A 27249-nucleotide genomic window follows, 5' to 3' on the forward strand; every position below is an offset into this window, starting at 1 on the left:
TTGTTAAACAATAAACTAAAAATTGACCTTTACACTGCCAGCAAAACTGATATCCCCAAGCCCCCCACACACAGCAGACACCTGACGGACCACTCCAGCTCCTAAAGGCAAAAACCTCACTACTGCCTGTAGCACGTTGGATCCTGACCCATACCAGCTCCCTATTTCACCTTAGGGTTTTTGTTAACTCCCCTCTGGCTCTAGCTTTTGTAAATCACAGGCTAGGCAGAATGGGAGTGAGAAGGAGAGTAAAACCTTGCTTGCAAGCATTTCTGAAATGCTGAAGGCAGATATTCCTGCCCCTTTCATTTCTCTCTGAAAGGAAGAGGGGAAAGATGACATCTTTCGTTAAAAACCCAAATGAAGAGCGGGAAGTTTGAACAAACCTGGAAAACTAAGAGCTGCTTCTTCAGCCCCCACTGACTGCAGCAGGAATTGAGGATGCTTAGTGAAACCTGGGAAAAGCCCCTGACCACAAATACTAGATGAAAAGTAATAATATTTAAACACTTTACATCATCAAAATTGAGAATGTAAAATCACGACTGCAAGGACTGAGGGGCAGAAGGTGAAGTACAAATAATATAGTCTAGTGCTAAATTGTGACTAGCCAAAGAACAAGTCCATCAACAGCATACTAAAGGAATCTTACAAAGCTTTATTAAATAATACAGATACAACTCATTATTATTTACATCCAAATTGTCAATTTTAAGTAGTACTAGTGCGTAAGGCACAACTCCAGAACCAGCCACTAAGTTACACAACACTCAATATAATAACATGTAAGAATGCTGAGTTTTGTAATATTGTGTGAAACCAAACCTGTATGCCACGAACAACGTCTGCACTCCACTCCTCTACTTGCCTGCAGAGTTCTGCACACAATGTATTTTGCATAAACTATTTTGTTACTTGAAGTAGGGCAACTGCCATCACTGTCATTATGGTCCTTAGGAGAGACACCCAGCATATTCACAATTCAGACTGTGATCCTTGCTATATGTAAACAAAGTCCTTAGCTGATAGCTGCAAGATCCTCTTTATGGATTAAAAACTACCGAGATTAATATTATAATCCTCAAAATAATAATCCTACTGCAATACTTCTTGTTTTCCTTTTTTCCCCTATTCTCAGGGAACTACCTTAGGACTAAGAACTGGAATCAGGTCTTTCCAAATGAATTTTACACATAAGAAAAAAGCTCAAGTAAGCATTCCTCACTGCCATCTTGTTTAGAAAGCAAACTACGTATGAGCACACAGCGGTAACTGCCTGGGTGAGCAGAGTACTTCCTGGTGTGCCCAGAATTGTGCATTTTATACCCGTCTGTCAAGAAGAAAACCAAAAAGTCAACCAAAAGACCCCCACTTTAATACTTAAGCAATTAAATCCTACATTGTACTTTACAGACTTACAAATGAGCGCTTATTAACAGGCTATTGTGGTACTGGGCAGCTGAAAGGAAGATTCTGGGTGCGGCTATATCTGTTTGTACATGAATACACCTGAGAGGAGCAGACTGAACCAGCTGAAGAGGTCACTCATTCCAAGTGTGAAACAAGCCACTTTCCAGTGCACCAGGTAACTAGTGGTAATAAAAGGCGGCTCAGCTTCTACGGAGGTACTTTTATGTGTGAAACAACCTATTTCTATCAGAACACAGTTAACAGCTTTCAATTAACCAGAAGAAAGGTCCACTTCAAAGGCACATGCTTGCACATGCTTTCACATTCCAGTCCAAAAAAAGTGCTTACAGTAACAAGACAGGAATACTGCAATTGTACTCGAAGGAAGCTGCACTAAGAGAGTTTTGGTTTTCTTGGTTTTTGTTGTTGTAGAAACAGCTCCAAATTATTCACAGTTGTTCCAGCATTCCTAATGTTAAACCAGCACATTATGGTGATGAATGGCATTGTAAGGCTGAATGTGAGAACACTTATCAGTGCAGTACATTCCTGAGTCTTTAGAACTCAAAATAAAAAATAGTTCTTTGAAATATACAATCTCTTCATAGTTTTGGCTCATATTTGACCTATTTTTCTATTTCCCTTTTTAAAAAAAGTTCATCAAAATTTTTTACAAAAAAACAAACAAAAAACCCACAACATTTTTTACCTCTATCACTTAGACATAACCTCCAGTTGCTTGAAGAGTGCAAGAAAGCTCAGCATAAACTCGGCTTCTGTCCAGCCAGCCTTGTCATCTAAGTGTAAAACAGCAGGTAAAGGAAATTCCAAAGAAGTGAACACTGACAAAAAAAAATAAGGCAAAAAATTCAAAAAGCTCTAAATACATATTAAAAAATAAAAAAGAAGCCAGTTCCAATTCCAGAGATGAATTACAGCAAAACTGTGAAAGTTCTGACAGTCACAATTGTTAAAGGCACTCATTTTTGTATTTTTCTGCTTTTCCAGCCCTAGCGCACAAGGATGAGTCCTGCTGCCCCTAACGGGAACCATAGCCTGTGCTCCAGAGCGTGGAAGATGGGCTTGTTTTCCTGCTTGAGGACTGAGGACTGAAGGGAAGCACAGGTGATGCGGAGAAACCTAAAACCCAGGGAAAAGGAGAACAAACCCAGTCAGACTCAGGAGTGGTGGAAGTAAGAAACAAATAACTGCTGTCATCATCTGCTGCAACACCTGGCAAGTGACTCTAACGATCTGTTCAAAGTGAAACAACCCCTTTACCTTATGGCCTGTTAAAAAGATATCTTCTATGTATCACAATTTTGTAGTGCTCCCTAGTAAAGATTTTAATTCAAGAATTAATTACATTAGGGGGGGGGGGGCACAACACATTTCACCTTGGCAAATAACCCTGAATTTGCCTTATTTTATCTGGAGTGTCAGGTACGTGTATTCATAAGCAGGACTGCAGCTCACTACAACTTGGATGCAGCTGTAATAGTGTGCATTTTGTTTTAATGGCCACTGTCTATCACAGGCCTGCCAAGTGAATGGGTGGGTTTTGCATATTTCTGAAAGAGTTTGATTCTGCAACGCTGCACATAGGTAAAATAGGGAATAAATGATACCAAAACCACAGCTAAAACATGACTGCAAGATCAGAAGTAGTGAAAGAACAAACTGTTCCCCGAGCAACACAACTAACTCTTCCATAGCCCTGTGTCCTTTGCCCCCTGCCCTTGCCCTTCCCAGTCTCTTACAGCAGCCCCAGTTCACAGTACCTTCCAGCACGCTGACAGCACCAGCGATGCAGCGCGTGCCACAGTTCGGTAGGAGCAGAACTGTGGATATCTCTCCTCTACCCATCCAGTGATTTGCAGGAATTCCTACACTTTCAACCCATTCCCTATTTCCAGTGTGGCTGAAGTTGGCTGAGTGTTTCACAACAATTAGCAGTGGGTAAAGGGGAGGATGGGGAGTGGAGCAGAAGCAACAAATGTCATAGGAACTGGCACAGTGCTGCTTGTAATATAATTCAGTACAGAGTCTCTCACAGTCATACTTCCCTGTGTTCAATCCCAGCAGAACAGCCAAAGTAATCAATTCATTCAGTTAGAACTGGGTAACAGCTGCTTACTATTATAGGTGTGTTGAGGAGTGGTCCTTGGGGTAAATGCTGGATGACTGTGCTCTTCTTTGGGTGAGAAAACTGCATGATAGACTGGAAGACATGGTAAAAAGCCCAAAATCAAACAAAAAGCCAAACCAACAAAATCATTTTGCATGGCAATTATTGTTCTGTATCTTACAGCTAATGCACTGTAAGAAGTTACAGAAAAAACACCTGGCAATCTTTAGGTTTCTTACCTATAATCATAACAGCTGTCCCTGCTAGTAGTGCAAAAAGCGTGAAGAACATTACTTGGTAAGAATCAAGAAAGTGCTGGAACAGGCTGGCTCCATCTGCAGAATTGATTAAGAGGAGACAATACTGAGTTAGAAGAATGCCCCTTCAATCTGCTTTAAGAGAGCTGAGAGCTCTTAACTCAAACTGAGATAGACAAAAAAAAGGGTTTTATCTACAGCAAATAAGTGTAATCAAATCAGGTAATACAACTTTGATTCTAGTGACTATTTCCAATGCTGTCTTTGAAAAATTTGCTAATAACAGTTGAAGATATACAATGTCTGAAGTATGTTCTTCACTTTCCCAGCCCCCAAGTGATGACTGATTTTCAAATTAACAAGGCATGCTTGAGCATAAACAGAAGCAGACCAAAAGCCAAAAATGCTTTCAGACACTTCAGCACTGGATACTGACACCAACTCGAACAGAATATTTTGGGCTGACCCAAGAGGGAAATACGTTCAGCTTCAGTCATAATAAGGAATTGTATTCAAGTCCTCTGGTCTCGGTGAGCAGCCTACATGTCCATCAGAATGTTAGCTGCCAGGTCAGGTTTTCACATGCCAAATTTTGTAACCTCATGAGCATTACTGGAAGTTAAGGGTTTAGAGATAAACTTACGTTTCACTGGTGCACTGGTTCTGTCAGTCAAGTAAATCACTGTCACTGGGATGGTGATAGACTGGTCAGTCACAGGACTAGAGACAGTAAGAGTGGTTGATAAGGATCCCTGGCTTGAAACTCTTGGGTCAGACAGACTAACAGTGTAGACTACATAACTAGGCAGCCCATAGGATTTCTCCTTCTCAAATGCCTTCACTCTTGGTGATCCAGATTTCACCTGCCAAGGAAAAAAACCAACCTGAAGTAGACTGCTTGAGAAAGCCCAGCACATGCCCATCTTCCAGGCCACACATCAGAAATCTGTTACTCCCCAGAAACACAGAGCAGCTCGGCCTCAGGAGTCTTGGCTGCAACTTCACAGTGACACCTGCAGCACTAAACCCCTGTTTATTGTTATGGCTGTCCTGCTAACTGCCCTTTCTGCGGGCCCAGGCTAACCCCACACAGGCAGAAATCAAAGCAGCCCTTACTGAGCCAGGGGCAGTCAAACAAGTATGTGGGCAAGAACCTACCCTAGATGTTGGGGATTAGGCAGACTTTCTGCTTCCCCCCACATCCTGGATAGCACACAGGAAAGCCTGACACGTTTCTACTACCCCAAAACAAAAATGAAAACTGAAGAGGAACACATTCCAAGATGAGTATTTCCAAATCATCTCAGGAACAATCTTGACATGGTAAAGGTGGCACAGAGTGTCTTTGGCTAGAAAGCTGCATGTAACAGAATAAAATGCTTGCAGCTGTGATGTGATACTTTCCAGCAATGCACTCACCTCCAGGGTATCAAGAATTTCGGTGGCACCAAATATTTTCACATCGGAGCTCGTGTAACGATTGCTTAAAAGCATTTCCGTTTGGTCAGCATAAAAGCCGGGATTGAATGGCACCTCAGTACTGATCTGCTCCCCAGAGAAGTGGCTGCTTTGGATCGAAGCTGTAACTCTGAGAGCAGTTCTACTCATGCTGAGCTGCTTCAGCTGCTTGTCAGTGAGCCTGTGCATTGTGATGGAACAGGTGTAATGTCCTAGAGAAACAAAAGCACTTTTGACTGTTAATTGCTCATCTTTTTTGATTTTTCTTTCATGCAGGGTGAGATTTCTCTAAAGATGTCTTTAGAGAGCTAAAAATCTTCAGAGAAGAGCTAAAAAAGGTGGCAAAATTCAAAAAACAGCAAGATCAGGAGCACACAGGCGAACAGGACAGTGTGTCTACTGGGCTAAGCATCAACCCAAGCACTAAACCAACTGGGGGTACTTTTTGTCCCAAACTAAACATCCTGATAAAAACATGGAAATGGCAGTTTCCAGTCACGTTTTATTGTAATATGCCACTGAGACTCAGTTCCACTCTGAATGGAACATTTATGCTAAGGTTGATGGAAAAGCTTTACTGAAAACAAAATTTCACATCCTATTTCATACTCTCTTCTCCTGATGTTATTAAAATTTTAGTCAGTTACCATCACCCTTTCTGTGGGCACATGGGTTATTATTTAGAAAAGCTTCTTTAAAGGTTAGGTATTCACCACGGTTCTTGTCTCTTACAGGATCTGTCTATTATTAACAATAAAGAGAATAAAAGAAATCCCCAGTAGGAAGATACAAAGCATAAGTAACAAGCAGCTCACGAGGTGCAGCACAGAGGCAGGCATTATTATGCAAGGTAGACCAGTGTTTTACACAGGGGGTACAGGGGTTAATTCACCAGGTAATTCATGTCATTTCTATCAGTCCATGGTGCTCTGGTTCTTTTTAAATCATGTTATAGTTCTGAAATACTAACACATGGCTTAGACTTCCACAATTTTATTTACCTTTCCACAGTACCTGGTCACTGCCCCTTCCTCTTAAGTCCCAGTTCAGGCTGCTTTGGGGATAACACAGGAATTTTGCCTTTCATAAGACATTACAGCACTTGGGTTGTGCAGAACAGTTTGAAAGCATACAAAGAATTCCTATACAAATCCTTTGTATTATTTGAACACAGAGTTGAAAATGTATTACTTTCACCAGATTTTCACATTTACACTATTCCCCTCACTTAAATCACTGAGGTTAGTTCCACAGCAGTAACTACAGTGCCAGGGCTTTTAAAAGGCCAGTTTCAAACAGAAAGAATAGTTAACTGCAGAGCATAATTTGGTGAAAACTAAAGATCCTTGGTACAGAGACATTAAAACTCATGATTGCTTCTCTTATCCCTAGCCTTAACTTCCACTGTACTAATGGCAAAGGCACTGATGTGTGGCAAGAACATACCTCAAAGAGCCACAAGATGTTTACAGCTACAGATACCTAATTTTGGAGTATCTGTCACCTTAGTGCTCATTTGTACCAGCTCAAGGAGGAAGTGATTTATTTCCATAGTTTCACAAATATGGGGCTTGCTATCCCTTTCTAAATTGTTAGACACAAGGCAATCTAGTTTTTGTACAGTTCAGCATTCTGCAATACCCTCACTTTCCTCTCAAGGTCCCACCTTAAGGTCCTTTCCAACCCTAACCATTCCATGCTTCTGTGATTGGACTGTCTCTAAATACAGGAGCAACAACGTGCAAAATTAGGATCTAAATTTGCAGTGTTTCCCCCCTCCCCCAGGAAAACAATGTTTCTGAGTTTCTTCCTGGCTTACTACTACAATCCTGAGAAACACATGAAATGGGCTTCCACTGGTTCCCAGCTCTCTGAAAACAAGTGAATGGTTTAGTCAGATAGAGCTGACCAAGGAGAGTACACGTTAACTCCTCACTGCAGCCTGAGGTCCTGCACAGCAATGCTCAGAGGCTTCAAGAAGAAATCTGCCGGGTCAAAGAAGTTTGGACTAAACCATACCAGAATTCCAAGTGTCTGCCTGGAGCACGGAATCTTGTCTCATCTTACCTGAAACTGCATCAAATCCAGGTTCTGCTAGAAAAATATCCCGTGCTGGGAAGTCAAACACACCGTTGCTAAAACCCAGATGGCAGCTGATAATGGACTGTGGTTGTAATTCAGAAATGGCTTCGATCTGAGCAGGTGAGCACTCCCCTAAGGGGGGGAAATAATTTAATCTCTAATTAATTACTTAGAAAATAAAATTATAACTAATTCATTTTTAATTCATTAAAAGCAAAACCATGGCTTGAAATACCAGGTTATTCTGCCACCTTCTGAAGTAGCTTCACAAGTTTATGATGATGTTAAAATAGCTGGAAATCACGGAGATCTGCCCTGTTGCAGATCTGGTCCCAAAGAAACAGCAATTTTATATGCTGTGGATTTTTCTGACCGGAATAATTTATTCACAGGAGAGACTGAACTAGAGAGGATTTTCAGATCGGATGTGGCTGCTGAATAACTTACATGAACCTGGGAATCTTGATTCATTTTCTAGTTTCTGGCAAGATGGGATTTTGGTAGGCTAATGGTTTACATAAGGCACAATAAAATACTATACGGACAAGTACAAAGTTAAGCTAAAAACTAAAAGGAACTCGACCAGTTTATTAAATAGAGGACATGACATGATGCTTAATCCTTACATTGATCCTTTTGCTGATAATTTCTGTGGAACATTGAAGGATGGTCACTACTTTAAGCATGCTAAGGAAGAAAAAGTAACTTCAAGAAGGCAACTGGAATTATCAGCAACTTACCAGCTGATTGCTTACTAACTGTTTTTTGATAAGATCAAAAATGACTCTTCTATTATCTACCAATTTTATCAGTGAAATCTTAACAGTGCCCCTGAACAGCCTCCCAGTTCTGTAACATGGCCCTAAGATTCCGCTAGATTCTGGAAAGGCACTAGAGGTTCACAGAGATCTTGCAACACATTTCACAAACCCTTAAAACCAAACACACCCCCCCCCCCAACACACCCCCAACCACCCATCACAAATATAAACCCACATACAAATAACTGCAGATTTCCTTTTCCATCATACCTCTCAAGTTTGTATTTCTTTCTCCAACTGAAACGACTACTTTGGAGGCTGCAACTCCCTGTAAGCTTGCTTTGACTCCACTTACATGCATTGCTGTAGTCCTCTGAGGTACGTTAATCAATACCTGAAAAAAGGATGAAGTACACTGCTACCAAAAACTGGATTAACAAATAAGAATTAAGGCAAAATCAGATCAAGCTGGCTGTGAAAGACACACGCCCCTGAATGGGGAACAGAAGAGAACACTCCAAGAGGTCACCTTTCTCTGCTTGCAGAAGCTGCCTTTGCTGGCAGTTAAACATAGTAAAACCTTTTTATCCAGCCCCCAGAAGTTAAGACACATAAAGCTCTAGGTCCAAATTTAATTTCAAAGGCACATCTAGTGCTTATAGGAGCTGATAGCCTGAATTGTGTCAACAGCAGGACTGCGCCACAGGTAGGCAAAGTAACACAACTGAGTAGTTCTGCTCAGTGACGCACAGTAACGCTCCACAGCACTTAGGAAGGTCTTGCTGGCATCTCATCCTGCAGTGAAACTTCATTCACAAAAACAGCCACACTCACAAACTGCTCAGCATCTGAAACAACTTAGCCAAGCAAAGGAATCAAAGTGTGCAACGTCAGACCAGCACAGACTAAGAATAGAAACTATTACGCTAGACTTTCCTCCTCAACATCGACTGAAAAATCCCATGACGTGTTTGGATACATACCAAATACTTTCCATTTGCATTTCTAGTACTTTCCCCGTTCAAAAATAGGTTTCTAAATATTGCTAACTAACAAAAACTAAAACCATAGAATGCATTTTTGGTGAGGGTCCCCCGGAGCAAACCAGCCGTAGCAGTGCCGCAGGGTGTGCAGGGCCTCACCTCTCTGTAGGTTTTCAGGGATCCAGGGATCTCGTAGTAGATGGTGACAACACCGGCCTCCCTCGCCATGGCTGCACCAGTCTTGGGGTCGACCTGAAGCACGTTGCTTAGTGAGGAGCTCCATGTGCCCGGCGGGCCTGGCAACACACACACACACACACACACTGTTCACCAAAGGTCACCTATAACTGCAGAGCACATGAGCCCATGGGCGTCCCGACCACACAGCAGCAGGGGTACACAGATACCAGGCTCTAGAGTCTCCTGTGGTGGGAGGCTGGCAGCCCAGCACCAGACTGACTCACAGTTATGTTGACAAAGCCTGTTACTTTGCCTGAGTCAAACACAGCAAGTGAAATTAGACAGTCCTAACTCTGCATGATTCCCATGAAAACAAGCCTTTCAAGCAAACTGCATGGAAATGTCTGGAGTCTGATACGCACAAATTCAATACAAGCAACATACTGCACGGTACAATTAAAGTTAGAGGAGTTGATCAAGCCTATTTTTATCATTAACAAGAACAGTGACATTTGATTCTGAACAAACATCATAAATTATGCATTTCATTTTCCTGAGAACGAGAACGAGTCACGCTGATGTCAAATTACAAAGCTGCAAAACCACAGCAGTGCAGCACCATTTACCTTCTTGGTTCAGCAGGGAGGTGCTCAAACAGAGCACATCGCCTACCACCACATCCGTGAGCTCAGGAAAAATGGCATGTTGCACAGGAAGTGGGATGTAGTCTGCAATTCCACTCTGTTCTGCATCACAGACTTTCAGCAAGGTCAAGCCAACATTTACAGTCCGGATTACAAAGGTGTTGTTTGTGGCTCCTTTCCCAAACTGGACAAAGTCATCTCTACAAATAAAAAGCAATGCTTTTACATTGAGGCAAGTTTGCTATTTTATTATCTCTACAACAAATAGTGGGTGTTTAACTCTCCTTAGGTAGCTGACTTCTTGTTTCCAGCAATCTCAGAATCACAGAATAGTTGGGGTTGGAAGGGACCTTCAAAGCTCATCATTGTCCCCTGCAATAAGCAGGGACATCTTCACCTAGCTCAGGTTGCCCAGAACCACATCCATTCTGCCCTTGGTTATCTTCATTAAAGTCTGATAAATTGAGGAAAACATTAAAATATTTCAGATGCCACTAGCAAATTTCAGTGCTCACTCATTCTAGGCACTTGCTCAAACCATACTGCAGTCAGGGATGTTTAAGCTCTAATCATGGAGCATGTACCAAAATACCATCACTGCAAATTAACTTGGGAAAACAGGATCATTTAGGATGCATCAGGGAGTGTAGTGATAGGACACGGGGTGATGGGTTCAAACTAAAATAGGGGAAGTTCAGGTTAGATATAAGGAAGAAGTTCTTTACTGTTAGGGTGGTGAGGCACTGGAATGGGTTGCCCAGGGAAGTTGTGAATGCTCCATCCCTGGCAGTGTTCAAGGCCAGGCTGGGCACAGCCTTGGGTGACATGGTTTAGGTGTGAGGTGTCCCTGCCTATGGCAGGGGAGTTGGAACTGGATGATCTTGAGGTCCTTTCCAACCCAAACCATTCTCTAATTCTATGATTATGCTGAGGAAATACTGAGGTCAAAATTATGTATGAGAACTACCTCCTAATGTGGAGAACTGCAGAGGTTTAGCATGAGGTGATCTGTCTCTTTTCTCAGGGCATGGAGAAGTAAAGAAATTTGAAACCAATGTGCATTGCTCCAGCCATATTTAAAAAAGCTAAACCACATGTGCCTGCCAGTTCTGGCATTCCCAAACACGTTGCCACATGGAGCACTGGGAAGCGCACCCAGCACAGAGCCTGGCATCAGCAGCACCGCAGAGGGGTGCAGGTCTGACAGAACAAAGCTGGGTCAAACAGCAGCACATCTCTCTTGAGGGCTCCTAGCTAGCCCTGTGCTGAAGCAGCTCTGTTATGCCTATTGGAAGCTAGGGCAGCAATCAGGGACCTCTATAGAGGTCTATATAGAAATGTCTGCAGATCATTTAGGTGAGAGAAGAGAAAATCTTTCATTCAATCCGTTTTCACTCCCCTGCTTTTAATCATGATCACTATGTTCTAACTGCAAGGTGCTCTGCAGAAAACAAGCTACATTCCATTGGTAGTGATGGAATTAGTGAGGGATTACTAATGACCACAGAAGGCTGATCCAGAACCTTCACCACCTTACATGAGTGAAGCAGGGTAACAAAGTACAGGGAGGAGAGAGAACGGAAATGCTGATAAGATCAATTGTTTATATGGATGCCATGTGATGATTCAGAGTCGCTTGCAGCAGATTGTCCCTCAGCACATCCCATGGGAGATCATGCTTATCTGGGCAACTTCCCGCTTACCAGAGAACATCCACTGCTAACTGGAACTCTTCTTTCTGCTACAATGTCTCTGAAGACCACAGAGATGAAACCCCTTTGCTAATCCCAGTCCAAGCTGTATCTTCACTTGATATCTTTGGAACAATCCTTGTTCCTTGCTGTGGCTGGGCTATGAGTGTTTGGCCTTTTTTGTTCTCTGTAATGAATACCCAAGACAGACACCTACCTGTTTGTTGCAAAGTTGAGCACGGAGTTATGTGAATGGAAAGTGTCTCCAGAGTTGTCATGAAAATGGACTGTGAAGGTCAGCGTCACACCCAGGGGAAGAGCCAGCAATGCCTCTTTGTTCTGTGTGTGCAGAACACGACTCATGGAGATTCGTAGGTATGAGATGGGGCAGACCTGTAAAAACATCAGCAGTGAAAAGCACATTAATAACGCTTTTTTTGATGCCTCTATAAAGTCATCTAAAAGGTCTCTTCTTACACAAATATCCAAAGCTGCTTCTATGAACCATTTGCTATATGTTGAGCCATCTGGCAGCTCTGGGACATGGAGCTTTTGTCATCAGCACATGTATGTCACAGAATCACAGAAGAGCTGAGGCTGAAAGGGGGCTCTGGAGATGGCCTAGTCCAGCCCCTCCGGCTCAAGCTGGGTTACCTGCACACAGGATCACGTGCAGGCAGGTCCTAAGCATCTCCCAGGATGGAGCCTCCACCCTCTCTCTGGGCAGTTGGTGCAGTGTTCAACAGCCACCACAGTAAAAAAATGCTGTCCAATGTTCAGATAGAATTCCACGTGTTTCAGTTTTTGTGTGTTCCCTCTCACCCTGTCACTGAGCACCACTGGGAAAGGTCTCCTTTCCACCCTCCCATCAGATATTAGTATTCTTCTCCAATAGCACTGGGAACTGAAGCAAGCAGTACAAACACACTGCAGACTTCAGAGACCACATTACCATCCTATAAATTAGAACTGTTAAAGTCTCCCTGGATACACAGGACCACAAGTGGCCCCTAGACTTCTCTCCCTGTAATTCTTGAACTAAAATGTATAATTCATTCCCCAGTTCCTAGAACAGGAGTAAATTGGGATGTGTGTGAGAGCAAGGGGATGAAATGGCCACTGTTTCCCCAATGCCCTTGCACCAGGTGAGAAAGCCCAGATGAAACATGCAGCTCCTAAGAGCAAAGGTTTGCCCAGCAGAGGGAACATGAACAATAGCTGCAAAGCTGCTCCCAAGGGATCCCTACCAAGCAACACCACAGACACTACAAACTGCTGCTTCTTGAACTCTCCCATGGTGACCCCAGGACTTTCAGAAGTGGGAAGGAACAACACCTGTGGTCTTCCCTCAAGCTGTGCTGGGGAGGGTTTCTGACCCACCCGGCTGCTGCTCTGGCCAGGCCATCAGCCCCCAGTACTGGCAGACAGAGGTGAAGTGTGACAGACAAAAGCAGTCAGGCCTGGCAGCACCAAGTCCAGGTTGGAAGGGGCTTGGAGTAACCTGCTCTAGTGGAAGGTGTCCCTTCCTGTGGCAGGGGGTTGGAACTGGATGAGCTTTAAGGTCCCTTCTCACAAACCAGTCTGATTCACAATTCTATGACCTGACAAACCCCAACTGGTCAGCAGGGTGCATCTGGTTGCCTCTGTGCCTCTCCTTAACCAAGACAGAAGTTAGGAACTGCTCCAGATCCTTTGGAAAAGCCTGCTAGGTTATCCAGATGTGCACACCCCATGTTTCTGCAGTAACACTCCAGTGACAGAAGTCTGTCTGAAGACAAAGACTTCACAACCATTTTTTGGTTTTGTTTTTTGAACAACACATTACTACTATTCTCTATTAATTTATCTAGGTTAAACACCAAAATTACCCAACAAAACCAACTGTATCTACTTTCTGTTACAGCTGCTGGAAAATAAATAATGGAAGGATATATAAAGCAAAACCCCGTAAATGTATACAGAAAACTATTTTAAAAGCAGCCCTTAAGCTTATCTTGCAGGAAAATCCCTTTAAATCTCTCGTTTCTGACCTAAGAGGCTCAGCTAAAATGTAAAACTCTGCAATCTGAAAACATACATGTCAAAATTTAAAAAGGGAAGGACAAATTTGGCCTCAAGCAAACAGCATCTTTGGTGAATCTAAAATAAATAACTAAATAAATGAAGGGGCTATAGTATCGGTGTATCCAACTGTCTACTCCACAGGCTGACTGGATCAGTTAGAGTTATCAGTGCACAGCAGCATCTGCATCAGCAGCTGAGGTTACAAGCCAACAAAAACCTCATTTCCCTGACAGACTGTCAAGCTTGCTTTATTTAACAGCTCAGGAACTGTCCCGCACAGGACAACAGCCAAATTTCGTATTGATGAAACCAGTTAGTTACTGTTAGAGCATCTCAGGTTTTAATGTCTTTTCATTTAAAACCCCTGACTTGGGTACAGCTGGTGCAGACAAGTGCTTAGCTTGCTGCCACACGAAGCACACTGTCACTCCTTCCTTCTACCCTCCGCCTCGGCTTATGTAAGACAGTCTGGTTTTGAGCAGAGCGGAGGGTCTCAGTGTTAAATGATGCTGCTGCAGCACTTTGGCTCTTAACTGTGTATGGCTGTAAACAGACAAAACAAGAACTTAGGAAATGAAGGATGGTGTGAAGGAGAGGGCTCTGTCTTCAAATGACCCAACAGATATAAGCTCAGCCCCTGCTCTGTCACGAGTTTTTCTACATGACCTTCAACAGAACCACTCAAACTCTCAGTTCTTCATCTGTAAACTGAAGGCAGCGGCAGTGTGTCACCTCCCAACACTACCTGAGGTTAGAAATATGGTTTCCACAGAAGTATTACAGTCCTAACGAGTACAGGAAAACAAAGCAGGTGTACAAGATGCTGAACTAAGATAATTTCCTGCTACAAAGAGCTCACAAGTTTAATATCACAGTGCACTGACAGCACAGTTCCGCAATACCCTGTGCATGGAAAGGATGCACAAGGAGAGAATTTCACTCCAGTACCACTATGTGCTGACAAAACGTCATCTGACCCAACCCCAAACTCATCAGATGTCTTTCACTCAATGGATCCAGCAGTGAAAGGGAGAAACAAGGTCATTTGGAGCAGAGCTGCAGAAATTCACTGCCACCACCTCGCAGCAGGAGTGGCATTACTGAAACTAAAGCACCACTTGTTTTTCAGTCTCCAGCCAGGAGGGTAGACACACACACTGTCCTACAGGTGGACGTTATGGCAAGAAACCAAGCCACTTCACAGTGATTAAAACAGTTAAATTTAAGACTGATTTAAAGTTACTACTCAATTTTATGTCTTTCTCCTTTAGCTGGGCCATAGGAAAGATGCTGACAGAGTAAAAAAGAATAAGAGGAGGTGGAGCAGTGAGTATCTCGAGGCTCATGTTGCTGGATGGAGACAGCTCTTGGCACAAGGACTTCTGAACACAAACAAAGGACACGTGTTCCCTTATGCCTTACAGCCCAACCAGTAAAATACATCTGACTTCAACGTAACAGTGCTCAATCATCAGATAAAGTTTTGAGGAATATGTTTCATTAGCCTGAAAACTGCTGAGTTTTGCTACATCCTTCCCTGAAGCATCCCCATTTCAGTGTGGCCCAGACACACAGGGCAGCCTTGGACATTCTCACTGCCAGCTCACCAAACACAGGCAACAGCAGCTACATCATTGCATCTGATAAGATGCTGAGATTCAACTTGTATGTAAAAGCTGAACTAGTGGGAAACAGCAGAGAAAATGACATTTTGGGGCACTGTACAGTCACCTCCCTGATATCTTGAAAATCTAGGGTTCATTTAGGTACCTCCCAACAGATGCTGCATTTATATTCACTACTCCAGATGATAATTACCTTTTTCACAAAGTGAAATACATGTTCATCACATGAACATCTTTTTTTATTTGAACTTCTGCAATTACAGCAGATGGTTAACAGCAGGGGCTGTTAACCATTCCTACTGTAGTAGCAAAGATATGCTTCTAATGGAGAATCGCAAAGCAAGAGAGACAATACTACCTTAACCGTAGCTACAATGGTCTGGTTGATCCCAAACGATTCCTGTGAAATCACTTCAATTGTTGATGATCCTACCAAAGACCCAGAGTTAAGGAAACCTGTCTCATCGATTTTTACAACAGGAACTTTTTCTGGTCCATCCAGGACACGGTAATGCAGTGAAGCCACTCGGTCCCTTAAAAAACAAACAAAACAGCTAAATGAGTAAACCCAATTTACACCAATCTATTGTGCAAATCTAAAAGATGACTATTTGATATGTGGGTTTTTCCACATGTCCGCAATAAAAGCTGAGCTTATAGAGTCTAGGAAAGAAAAGCTGAAGTCCTGATTCAAGCTCACTTCAAAGCAGTCTCGTCTGGCCTAGGTGTGTATTGCAGTCTAGTTCCCAGCCACTGCCCTGCAATGTCATCATTCACTGCTATAAACTTGATTCCAGCTCATAATGGCTAAAGCCACAACATGCAGCTTCTGTGCTATCTGCTGTAAACAATATTAGAGGGAGATCAGTCTGCCAGGGCTAACGTTGGTATTAAGAGACAGTCAGGGGCTTGATGAAGTGGATCCAATCAGTTTCCTGGAAATGCTTTTGTAGACAAGGTTAATTTCTGCAGTAACTCTCACCATGGCATTTGCATATTAATGAAGTGAGCAAACACATAAACTGTGATTAGGGGGCACCCCAGACATCAGCTGCTTCTGAGCATCACTTCTAAAAGATCTGCGAATGAGATTTTCTCCTGCTCTCAGGCTCCTCCACTGAGACAGAAATACTCTACTTGATCCTAGGAAAAAAGCATTAAAACTGGATTTTAGTTGCCCTTTTCTCGGTAATAGTGTAATTGGGTTTAGTGGTTGAGTTCAGACATAAGGGCTCCAACATTGGATATTGAAGATAATGGGACACAGACATGTACAAACTGCTCTCTGGCAACTTAATGACTGACTCTCAGAAAAAAGTGCTCAGAAGAGGTAGGAAATCACCACTAGGTGACTACAAATGACAAGGCTCCTATATAACTGTTTCAAAAAGGATGCTGAATGACCATGGTCACCAGAGCTCCAGTGAAACTGAAAGTTCCCTCCCCTTAAAAAAGGGGATGCATCCAATTCCAGGCCCTCAGCCTATGTCCTGTTGTCGATACCTGCACATTCTCTTGCTAGGAAAACCAGCTGTCAAGCCTGAAATGAGTCTGAAATGTCAGCCTTTGAAAACAGACTATGTAAAAATGACTTTTCACTTGAAAAGGACATTTTAATCTCAAAATCTAGACAGCCTCTGTGCAAGAGCTACAGAGAATATTCCATAAAGCCTTGATCACCCACAAAAAACTCCAGTGGAAATGGGCTACTGCTTCAACTGACTCAGCATCTTTTGAAGTATGGAACTAGAAGTTCAAATACTGAATTAATTTCCTAGCTACGCTCTAACTACTACAAGACTTGACAAAGACTGAGTACAGATAAGATACTATTAATCACCAGAGAAGTTGTGTATGATACAGATGTACTGTGATACGCTTTTTAAAAGCTTACTTCAAGCAGAATTGCTTTACAGTTTTGATAAACTGTTATCACAAACCAGAGTGTGAAAACTGATCACTAACCTGTTTGTCTGAAGTTTAATAAAGGAATTTGGCGACATTAAGATCTGCTCTGTTTCTACTTCTGGAGTGATTAGATGAAGCTTTTCAAACACCTGCAAAATAAAAGCCATTTTCACCTACTGTTGTGTGCAGCAGGTAATTTATTTCCATTTATTTCACCTCAAAGCAAACCAACCCTCACAGAACTGTAACACGCTTTTGTGCTTTACTTTGTACAAAATACATGGTAAAAAAAGAAAATTAAACATCAGTATTTGAGAAACAGCAGCAAAGTTGTTTCACGGCCCTAATGCTGCTTGTCCACAAGACACCTCAATTTCAGGTGGTCTGCAACAAAAACTCACTCCCCAGTTTTATTCAGGCATCACACCCGTGTGTGACTGTTGAGTGCAAACCTCACCAGCTCAGAGAACTTGGAGGTTTCCAAACAGCAGAACGTGACATGAACAAGAGGAAGGGCTCAAAGATAAACCTAAGCTGGATCTACTCCTTTGCATTTCAAACTCCTGACTTTAAATACAGACTCAAATAAAACTCCGAAATAATTAAACCGTTAACCATGAGGAACATCATCATCATACCTGAATTTGGATTTCATCAGACAGTTCTCTTGCCATGTTGTAAAACTGATTTGCTGCAGGATCAAGGACCTTAACAACAACTTTCAGGCCTGTTTTTCCCTTTACTCTGCCATAAACATCCATTGCAAAGTTGTATTTTGCAGGAAGCTGAAAAGAAGCCTTGAAGAAGAGAAACGGATTAAAGTTTTACTCATGGAAAGAGCTGATGCTGATGCAGAGGAAAGACCAGACCCAATGCTGACAAGCACCCTGAGTAACTGGAACCAACATTATTTTCTCAATTCCCATCACAGGGCAGTTCCGTTTTCCCAGGATACACATACATGCACATACAAACACACACACGATTTACCTCACTGTGTCTTGTCTTGATATCCAGAATATCCCTCTTGGTGACAGACCAGTGGAATGTTAATCCTGGCACTGCATTGCCAAATGAAAAAGGAGTCTGACTACTGGTGGTGCCCATTACATAAACTGGCATCTAGAAATACAGAAACCAACATTCTTGGTTAACTTTAGGAAGCTAACCAAACCTGCACACAGCAAATATAATTCAACTTCAAATCCACTGCTCATGAGATGGTATTTCCTACAAAGCAAACAGCTCTATGTTGGCTGCTGTATGTTACAAGAACCATGCAGAAGATTCAACCACCAACTTTGATGCACCCTCACTTGCTACATGCTCTACACCAAGCAAGCACCAGTTTTCCATCAGGAAAGACAAGCTCAGTAATTCATTTGTCCCATTTATAGCATCAAATCACTTCATCTTAGTTCAGTCAAACTCTTCAGTTTTCTAAATCTTTGTCCAGATGATCTCCCTGATTAACTGCTCTGGGCATCAACTTCCCCTTCCCACTCTCCAAACAAAGACACCATAACACAGAAAGACAAACCAGGGATCTTGCAATCCACTGACCCGGGACCAATGGGTTAGAATCAACAGCCATTTTGGAATGAGGAACAGGGCTCTTATAAAATAGAAGATAATCTGAACAGTATCTGTTGCTCTGGATATAGCAGACATACGGTAGATTTTTAGCATACAAACGAAGAAAGTCTCCACTGCAAACAGAATGAAGAGGAGAGAACCCCTGCTTCAGCAGGCCTGAATATCTGAAAATCACTCTGGTGTAAAAGGTAAACTTGTCCTGATTTCTGTTCTAGTATGCTCAGCTCTGGAGCTTCTCCACTGACAGCACATTCATTCCTGCAGCAGCAGGAGTACCCCTCAGAGCTGGAGTGCTATTATCAGATGATCTGGTGGGAATGGGCACAGCCTGCAGGTCAAGATTTCAAGGCAATACAAGCTACTCACAAATGGACTAACCTGTGTTGCAGTTTTCATTCGTGTTATTGGCGCATGAATTCTAACACCTGTGAGCTGTACTACTTCAACTTCCACTTTGTCCTAAAAGGGAGGAAGGGAAGACACTGTAAGCACTCATCAATTGTGAACTACATTCCTCTTACAGGATCTATCCACTGTTTTGACATTATACCATCACTATTGCAATGTCAGTTGTGTGTAACTTACTACGGGCAATACAGATGGACAGGACTGTAAAAAGCTACAAAAGCATTAACTTTTGATAGGCATTGAAAAAATCAGTAATAAACCCTGAAGGTAAAGGAAGACATTGACAGAATTAGAAGGAAATGCGAATCGTAAGCAGCAGGTAGGACACTGAAGAATAAAGGATGATATGTGCAATATTCTGATGTCTCCTCCTCACGAATCCTGACATTCCTGATAAATTTATTCCTATCCTATACAATGGGGAGGAAAAGGTCAGACCTGGATCTCATTGGGCAGTAGATTCAGCTTTCAAGTTCATTCTGCTTCCTGCCTCTGCATCAGGGCAGGCTGCTGCCCCACATTACAAGGCACAACTCTATTTATATATATTTTTTAAATCACTTTGTCTCCTTTGGCCTGTGGTGACAGCTTTCAAGCAGCAGAGCTCCGTGGTGTGCAGCAGCTGTCCTGCCTTGACCTCAGATGAAAAGCCAGAAAAGCTGGCCCAAGTTCTGCTGTCCTGAGTCTCATGACTCTCATGCCCCAAGTCTCAGGGCCATGTGCTCCCTTCCTGTCCAGGCCTGCTCAGCAGCCCCCTCATGCTCAGCTTGCAGGACACAGATTCTGATAGAGTATCAGGTATTCATTGCTTGGGCTTCATGGATGGATTCAGACCACAGCATGGGACTATAGCTTTCTATATAGCCTGCCTATAGCTTAAGAGACAATGTGTTTCTTAAGGAACAGTTACTTTCTGACTTCTGCTGGCATAACCTGCTGCTAAACGGTAACGTGATACAGGCAAGGACAATCTTCTGCTGTTTTAGAAAGGCTTCTTTACATGGGCATTTCTAGATTTACTGATCAATTCTATAGATATCAGACTACTCAAAGCCTCCTGGGTGATCAGCAGAACTTTATTTTAAGGTACAGCAAGATTTAGCTGTATCTATATCACCTGTGTCAGCACATGCTGAAGTTCACAGGCCAGGGAGCAATAAACACCAATTTTTCATCTCCTTAAGGAAAACAGGGAATTACACAAGGTAGCATTACTAGCCAGGGACTACTCATCCCTTTTGAGCTAAACCCATGAATTAGAGAGCTTCTTTTAGCCCCCAAACGCTATCATAAAACATTACCTGAGACACCACAACAAGCTTTCCTGTCTCTGCATCGACAGCTTGCACCACTCCTGTCACCGTCCCATTCCCGACCGCCACTCCTGTGACAAATCCCATGCTGTTCACTGATGCAACCTTCTCATTGCTGATGGAGAAAATGATGTTGGACTGAGGTTGAGGGCCTCCTTCTGAAGTGATCTATAATGAACAGCACACAGAACAACTAAAATTAACCCATCAGACATTTCTTCTGGTTAATGTTACAGGGTACGTCCCTTCCTAGCACAGCACCACGATGTCTTCAGCTAACAAAGGCTGTCTGCATCTTCCCAGGGTACCTGTCTCAGGGCTTATGTCTTCTGCACACTGGTTCCTGCATGATGTCAGGCAGGGAAATGCATGAGCTAAGCCCAAAAGTGGACTATGTGCTCCATAGAACACAATAGCTTGATGCTACATCCAGTCCAGAAAGTTTCAGAACAATTCACCTTTCTCTTCACCATGTATGGTACAGCTCTGCTCTGTGTTTCACTTTGCAGAACTAACCCACTGTGCTTAATTTCGCGGATGAGACAGATTCATTACCCCTGTGCTGGTATTTAACACTGGAAAAGCTGACACTCCCTTGACAAAATAAACATAAACCCTTTGATCCAGCAATACAGTACAATGGAAGGTGCTCAAGAATGAAGCTATTCTTGTTAGGAGCTGTGAACACAGCTGAATTGCCAACTGAGTATCTACTCCCGAAAAATAAGTCATATACATTGATTTTAAAATAGAAATGACAACAGAAAGAAAATAGACAAGATGCCTTACCTGAATCATGGCCCCAGTGATCACAGTCACCTTTCTTGGTAGCAGCCTAAAAGGAGGAAAGACCTAGAAACAGAGTTAAGGACACTTGTGTGCACACTGTATCAGTCAGGTGAATTATGTCACAAACCACCACATGCAAGTGCAAAACAGGGTATTCATTTGCTTAATTGCAGTAGATTGAACATGCAGAAACTTAACTCATCACATGCAGTTACAAAAGCTACTAAATGTGAAGCAGACCGGCAGCTGGGTAACTTGTGGACAGAATGACCTATTTTTTTTCTGGCAAACTAATAACTATTCTATAAACTAACAATGATTTACTGTTCCTAGTCTATAAATTAACAATTATTTACTGTTCCTATTCCATCATAACACAGATTTTGCTTATGTATATATTTTATCTGAAATTATTTACTTCGATCTGCTGTGGAGCAGAATTGATTCTTTGTCCTCTCTTGTCACCAACAGTTGCCATAAGACTAGTCTGACCAATGGCCATCCCATGGACAAGAAAAGCAGCAGTGTGGTCATCAAGAGCTTCACTGAGTGGGCTGCAGCAAGAAACACAATAAATTACACGAGAAACAAACACAAAGGACTTAGTGCATAGCAGTTTTATCACTAAGTGATTGTCCTAAGCAAAATTTCACATTTCATAGAATCACAGAGTCCCAGACTGGTTTGGGTTGGAAAGGACTTTAAAGCTCATCCTGCTCCAACCCCCTGCCACGGGCAGGGACACCTTCCACTAGAGCAGCTTGCTCCAAGCCCCATCCAACCTGGCCTATATTTCTACATGAAGTATCACAAAATGGCTCTTTACAGCCTTTGTTTTATCTAAAAATGAAATGTCTGAAACAAAAATGAAACCAGAGCATCAGTACAGATCAAACCTCTGCCACTAACAATTTGAGCAGCATGGACAACAGTGCCACAAGCCTTGATTACAAACCTTGACACTATTTAATGGAGTGTGGTAGATGCAGCAAAGCTGTACTGCATGGTGGTTGCAAACACACTCACACTTCCCCACAGAAAGCAGAATGAGTTTTACCAATTCCCTTAACACTAAAATCCACAGTTTAGAAAGTTTTTTTCATTTTAATCATTGTGTTTAGAGCTTGGAAAATAAGGGGGACTGAGGTAACAGGATGGTGTAAGCCTGCCTGTTTCTAAGGGGTTAAGTAACAGGCAGAATGAGTCTGACATCAGATAACATCATAACATCAGATATGTCTTCACAGAGTTATTCACCTGACATTATTTGCCAAGTCACTGCTTCCAAGATGCATAAGGCTCCATGAAATATTACAGCATCTGAGTACAGTCTCATTCAGCAGTCCACAAGATTTAGACCATTAGCTTAGGCAATTTTCCTGACAACCAACCATCTTTTACCATTTAAAAGGTAATTAAAACTTCACAAAAATAACATAAACTGGAACTCAGTCACTGATTACTACCACGCCTCTGGGGCAATACCCTTTATTCTTTTGTTGCTTATTCTGCTTATCGGTATATTTGCAGATTAATAAAAAAAAAATCCATTAACTTACATGAGTGACACAATCTGAGATGCTGCCTTTAGCTTTAGATCCATCACAGCAAAGTATTTTGCCAGGAAAGGTTTCTTAGAGTCATCCAGAACTCTGACAAAAGCTTTAACCGTTTTCCCAATTTCCACCTGAAACACAGTCACATCCAGTCAGTTCTCACTGAAACTGTTCTGATTTATCAGCATCAACATTTTCATTTTATTTTGTATTACACTGTTAGCAGGGTATTAGAGTTCAAGCCCCAAGGTTAGATCAGCACTCATTTTAAAGAGTGATCACTGCCAGCTGCGGTTACCCTCAATGGAAATAAATGAATTCAGGGCTTGCAGCTGGCAAGGGCATCATTAAAACATCCACAAACATCAACACTTGATCTGTGCGAGACCTGCCCAAGCTGGCCAGCGAGTGAGGTGGGCTTGGTAAATTTTAAACCATGACATACGGAGAATGACCTTGGGGCAAAGCCTGCTCCTAAAAAGATTCTCTCATGGACTTAAAACAACAGGAGATGTAGGTGAGCATGTTCAGATAAATTATGAATTAACACTGCTGTGTAAATGCAGAACTGAGATTGCTGCCACACCAAACACGAAGAGACAGCATATACTGACAGACTTACAGCTAAAGGGAGAAATCTGGGAGGGGGATACAGAAACATGGGGAGTTTAATCTACTTCTCTGAGGTCACACTGGTGCAGCAGCGGCCCTATCCACTACACTGTGTCATCTTGTACACGCCTCTTTACATTCATGTTCAGCACAAGGAATCAGGGCAGTCTGGATCAGGCAATAAGGCTGGTTTCAAAGCTGGTTACCTTGTCAACAACTCGGACATACAGCTCCTGGATATCAGAGACATAAATTTCAGCTTTGGCTGGTGCAGGGAAAGCCAAACACAAGTCATGAATCATCACAGTCACCGATCCTGGCAGCAGGGGATGCACCTGCAATGCCAAAAGAAAATCCTATTACAGCACTTCTCATTTTCACTTGTCTGTCATTCATAGGAGATGTACATCACTTTCAGGGCAGACGCAGTTGGATGCAGAAGTCTCCCAGCCTTAGATGCAGCTAAACTTTCCACCAGAGTACAAGTAAAGCTGCTAAATGTATGTAGAAAGTATCATGCTACTGAGCTAGTGTGAACGGCGGCTGGGCAGCAACTGAACTAACAGATCTTAACCTAGCAGCAGCCTGGCATCCTGTTATTATCCTTCTGCTTCTAAAGCACTGGGATTGCTTCCCACACGATTCACAATTTACAGTTACTGCTTTGAATCTATCACCAAATCTGGTGGTAGAACTTCTCAAGTAAGAGGATGACTGACAAATCAGGTATTTCCTTGATACAACTGTTACTATTTTATGATTTTTTTACACAAAGAATGGACACGTTCCACTTCTCTGAATACAAGACTCAAACAGCGAGAAGACTTCTGCTCACAAAGACAGGCCCTCAGAACTCGGCACCAACCCCACAGCCACCTCCATACCCTTGCTCCAGGCCATGCACCCACAACTTGCTCACAGTCTCTCTGCAGTTCTCTTGCTATTTGCCTGACCTTGCCCCACACCTCAGGGACAATCCCAACTATTCTGCTTCCGTTCACAAGTCCCTTCCCTTTGGCCAGGGACAGCGCGGATGTTCAGTGCCCTATTCTATGCTCTCACCCAGCCATGAGGGTGAACTCTGAAACAAGGGGTGATGGACAAGCAGGCCCCTGGTTAAAAGGAATGCAGTATAATTCACAGCATTACTTGGCAGCACTTAGCAGCAAGAGCAGTGGGAAGAGCTGACATTTTGTGCTCTGAGGGCACGCTCTGACTTTCGCCTCAAAATAGAAAAGAATATAAAGTTTTAATAAAAGTCAGCTTCCAGAACAGCAGCAGTTCCCAAAGTGGGTGACTAATACAGGTGCTAGGGGCATATATTAGTACACAGCATGGAAAGCAGAGAAGGGATGTGGCCAGGAGGAGGCAGCCAGCATGACCACAGGGAGGAAGATGTGATGGAGCTGTCTGAGCTGAGAAACCAGAGGAAAGAAGCTAGCAGAAAGGGGAAGCAGGGCTATTGCTCCTGTCCCAGCCACCTCTTCTGTTCTCATCTCCTATTCAGTGTCCAGTAGCTCCCCAGTGTACAGTCTATTGCACTGTCTACCACTAGTCATTCTACCACCCGTATCCAGAAAAGCTCCAGTGCTAAAAAGAGAGTAAGGGGTATAGAATTTATTCACAGCAGCCCCAGTAAGAACTCTGAGAATCGCTGCTCGACAGAGCTTGAATTTAGTTTCTCAGAGTAGTTTACTATCAAACCATCCTGTATCAACTTGACTCCACTGATAACTACCATGGCATCAGCCTGGAACTTGCTGGCTTCCTACAACACGGTTTAGTTGCATCTTCCAGTCGAAAAAAGCATAAAAACACTTAAGAAGATCAGATATAAACTCTTTAATAGATATTTATTCTGAAAATCAGGATGAAATATTGTGATAGCAAAATATCCTGAAATGCCAACAGAAGAAGAATCTGAAGGTTTCAGAAGCACTGTCCTACAATAAATATTCTGATTTTATTCTAGACACCAACTAATCACTTCTAAATAATTCTTCCACATGATTTTTCATTTTGTGTTTATGAAATCAGGAACATTATACTGCAAAACAGGTGAAGAATAGCTTGGTACTGGCTTTATCTTGCACAGAGTATACAATCCCAGACTGGTCTGGGTTGGAAGGGCTCTTAAAAGCTCATCCAGTTCCAAACGCCTGCCATGGGCAGGGACCCCTTCCACTAGAGCAGCTTGCTCCAAGCCCCTGTGTCCAACCTGGCCTTGAACACTGCCAGGGATGGGGCAGCCACAGCTTCTCTGGGCACCCTGTGCCAGCACCTCAGCACCCTCACAGGGAAGAGCTTCTGCCTACGAGCTCATCTCACTGGAGCTGCTCTCAGGTCTCCCCTTAAGGAGCCTTCTCTTCTCCAGGCTAACCCAGCCCAGCTCTCTCAGCCTGGCTCCAGAGCAGAGTTGCTCCAGCTCTCCCAGCATCTATATGGCCTCCTCTGGACCCTCATCACAACTGCAGTGAAACAATTTCCTACACCTGAAATTGCCAGTGCAAAGATCCCCTGCCTGAAGTTTGACTGTGACATTCACCCAAGATTCAGCTATTTCCTCTCTATCCACATGTACTTTTAAAGAACTGATAGTGATGAAATTGCAGCATGATTTTCAGACTGCCAAAAAGATAAAAAGTAACAAAATATTTCACTCACCAAAGCAATACCTTGAGTTTCTTCATGAGTCACTCTTACAATGTTTGGAACACTAGTATTAATGAAAAAATACCCAGAACCTTCTTTGATGAAAAGTTCTGCCTGCAAAACCAGAAAAGCATCCAAAATTAGACTGTAGCTTTTTATTACATTGCTAAAACTGGCATCCTTACACATATCATACAATATTTTGATCTTTTTCTCCCTGCATTTAGAAAGCACCAGAATAATTCCTTACCTGTATGTCAGCGTGATTGTAAATGGAGACATCAGTAGGGCTTACTTTTACATCCTCAACTAGCATTAGTTCAATAGTGGCAGAAATTGGTAGAAGAGGTTCATTCTGAAAGAAACGATTCTCGCTATTACAGCAAACACTGGGAGTCAGAAAACAGGGCAAGTCTCTTGCATATGCAGGGAAGGGTGCTGAAAGCAGACGAGCAGAGAGCCAGAGCTGGAGAAATTTATGCTAATAAAACATCCACAAGATCTAGTAATCAGCTCAGTTGCTAGAGGTAAGGTCATACACAGCACACACTGTCGTACTCTGCAGCTCTGACCAAGACAAAGGCCAGTGCCTTAAAGATGCAGCAGGATCAGTTTATCAAGTCTGACACAACAGACAGGGTATGAACCCAGAGACATGCTGTGGGTTCATACAAAAATGATACAGTGAAGAGACAGAATGTTTTCTTCTACTTCATGTTCATCTCCTTCAGATTCTTCCTAGCAGGCCACCAAAAGAAATTCTTCCTTAAGTGTAAGTAAATAAACATTGGACCAGATGCAAGTTTAATCATTCACTCATAACAACATTAACTTAGAAAGGGAAAATGTTTTTGCAGAGGAAGTTAGTATTATGTACCCATTTCACCTAATTAGTAGAAATACTTCCTTGATGTAGAAAGCTTGTCGTCTTTCCCTAATGACATAATAGGATGCTCCACATAAACATGGAACAATGACCAAGGCATCTTAGTATACCATCTATTAGATTTTCCTGCCTCTTACAGACAGAAATGGAGATAAGTATGGACAGGTTTGAAAGCAGAATACAGCAGTCCCGTTCCAGTGCTTTGGAAACAAGCAAGTGATCTCATTTAAATGAGAAAAAACACAT

The 27249-nt window shown here is 42.6% G+C and overlaps 1 protein-coding gene across 1 annotated transcript in view; it reads right to left on the minus strand.

The window, feature by feature from the left end:
- Positions 1-1690: 1690 nt before the first annotated feature.
- Positions 1691-27249, minus strand: part of NUP210 (nucleoporin 210) — a 67366-nt gene continuing 41807 nt past the window's right edge. The window contains exons 19-40 of the mRNA XM_061472991.1: positions 26368-26472; positions 26130-26231; positions 23672-23800; positions 22857-22984; positions 21716-21851; positions 21298-21360; positions 20497-20676; positions 19166-19246; positions 18182-18313; positions 17830-17988; positions 17249-17340; positions 15642-15816; positions 11812-11987; positions 9886-10103; positions 9239-9375; positions 8367-8490; positions 7321-7467; positions 5215-5465; positions 4439-4658; positions 3778-3873; positions 3548-3631; positions 1691-2550 (exon numbers count right to left, since the gene is read on the minus strand). Coding sequence (XP_061328975.1) covers positions 2450-2550; positions 3548-3631; positions 3778-3873; positions 4439-4658; positions 5215-5465; positions 7321-7467; positions 8367-8490; positions 9239-9375; positions 9886-10103; positions 11812-11987; positions 15642-15816; positions 17249-17340; positions 17830-17988; positions 18182-18313; positions 19166-19246; positions 20497-20676; positions 21298-21360; positions 21716-21851; positions 22857-22984; positions 23672-23800; positions 26130-26231; positions 26368-26472 — 3036 coding nt within the window. The 3' untranslated portion in view covers positions 1691-2449. The remainder of the gene's footprint in view (positions 2551-3547; positions 3632-3777; positions 3874-4438; positions 4659-5214; positions 5466-7320; positions 7468-8366; positions 8491-9238; positions 9376-9885; positions 10104-11811; positions 11988-15641; positions 15817-17248; positions 17341-17829; positions 17989-18181; positions 18314-19165; positions 19247-20496; positions 20677-21297; positions 21361-21715; positions 21852-22856; positions 22985-23671; positions 23801-26129; positions 26232-26367; positions 26473-27249) is intronic.

The sequence above is a fragment of the Pezoporus flaviventris genome, unplaced genomic scaffold (assembly GCF_033815535.1).
Source record: "Pezoporus flaviventris isolate CSIRO_AGI_PZ_B2104156 unplaced genomic scaffold, CSIRO_AGI_Pfla_v1 ptg000073l, whole genome shotgun sequence".
Classification (NCBI taxonomy): Eukaryota; Metazoa; Chordata; class Aves; order Psittaciformes; family Psittacidae; genus Pezoporus; species Pezoporus flaviventris.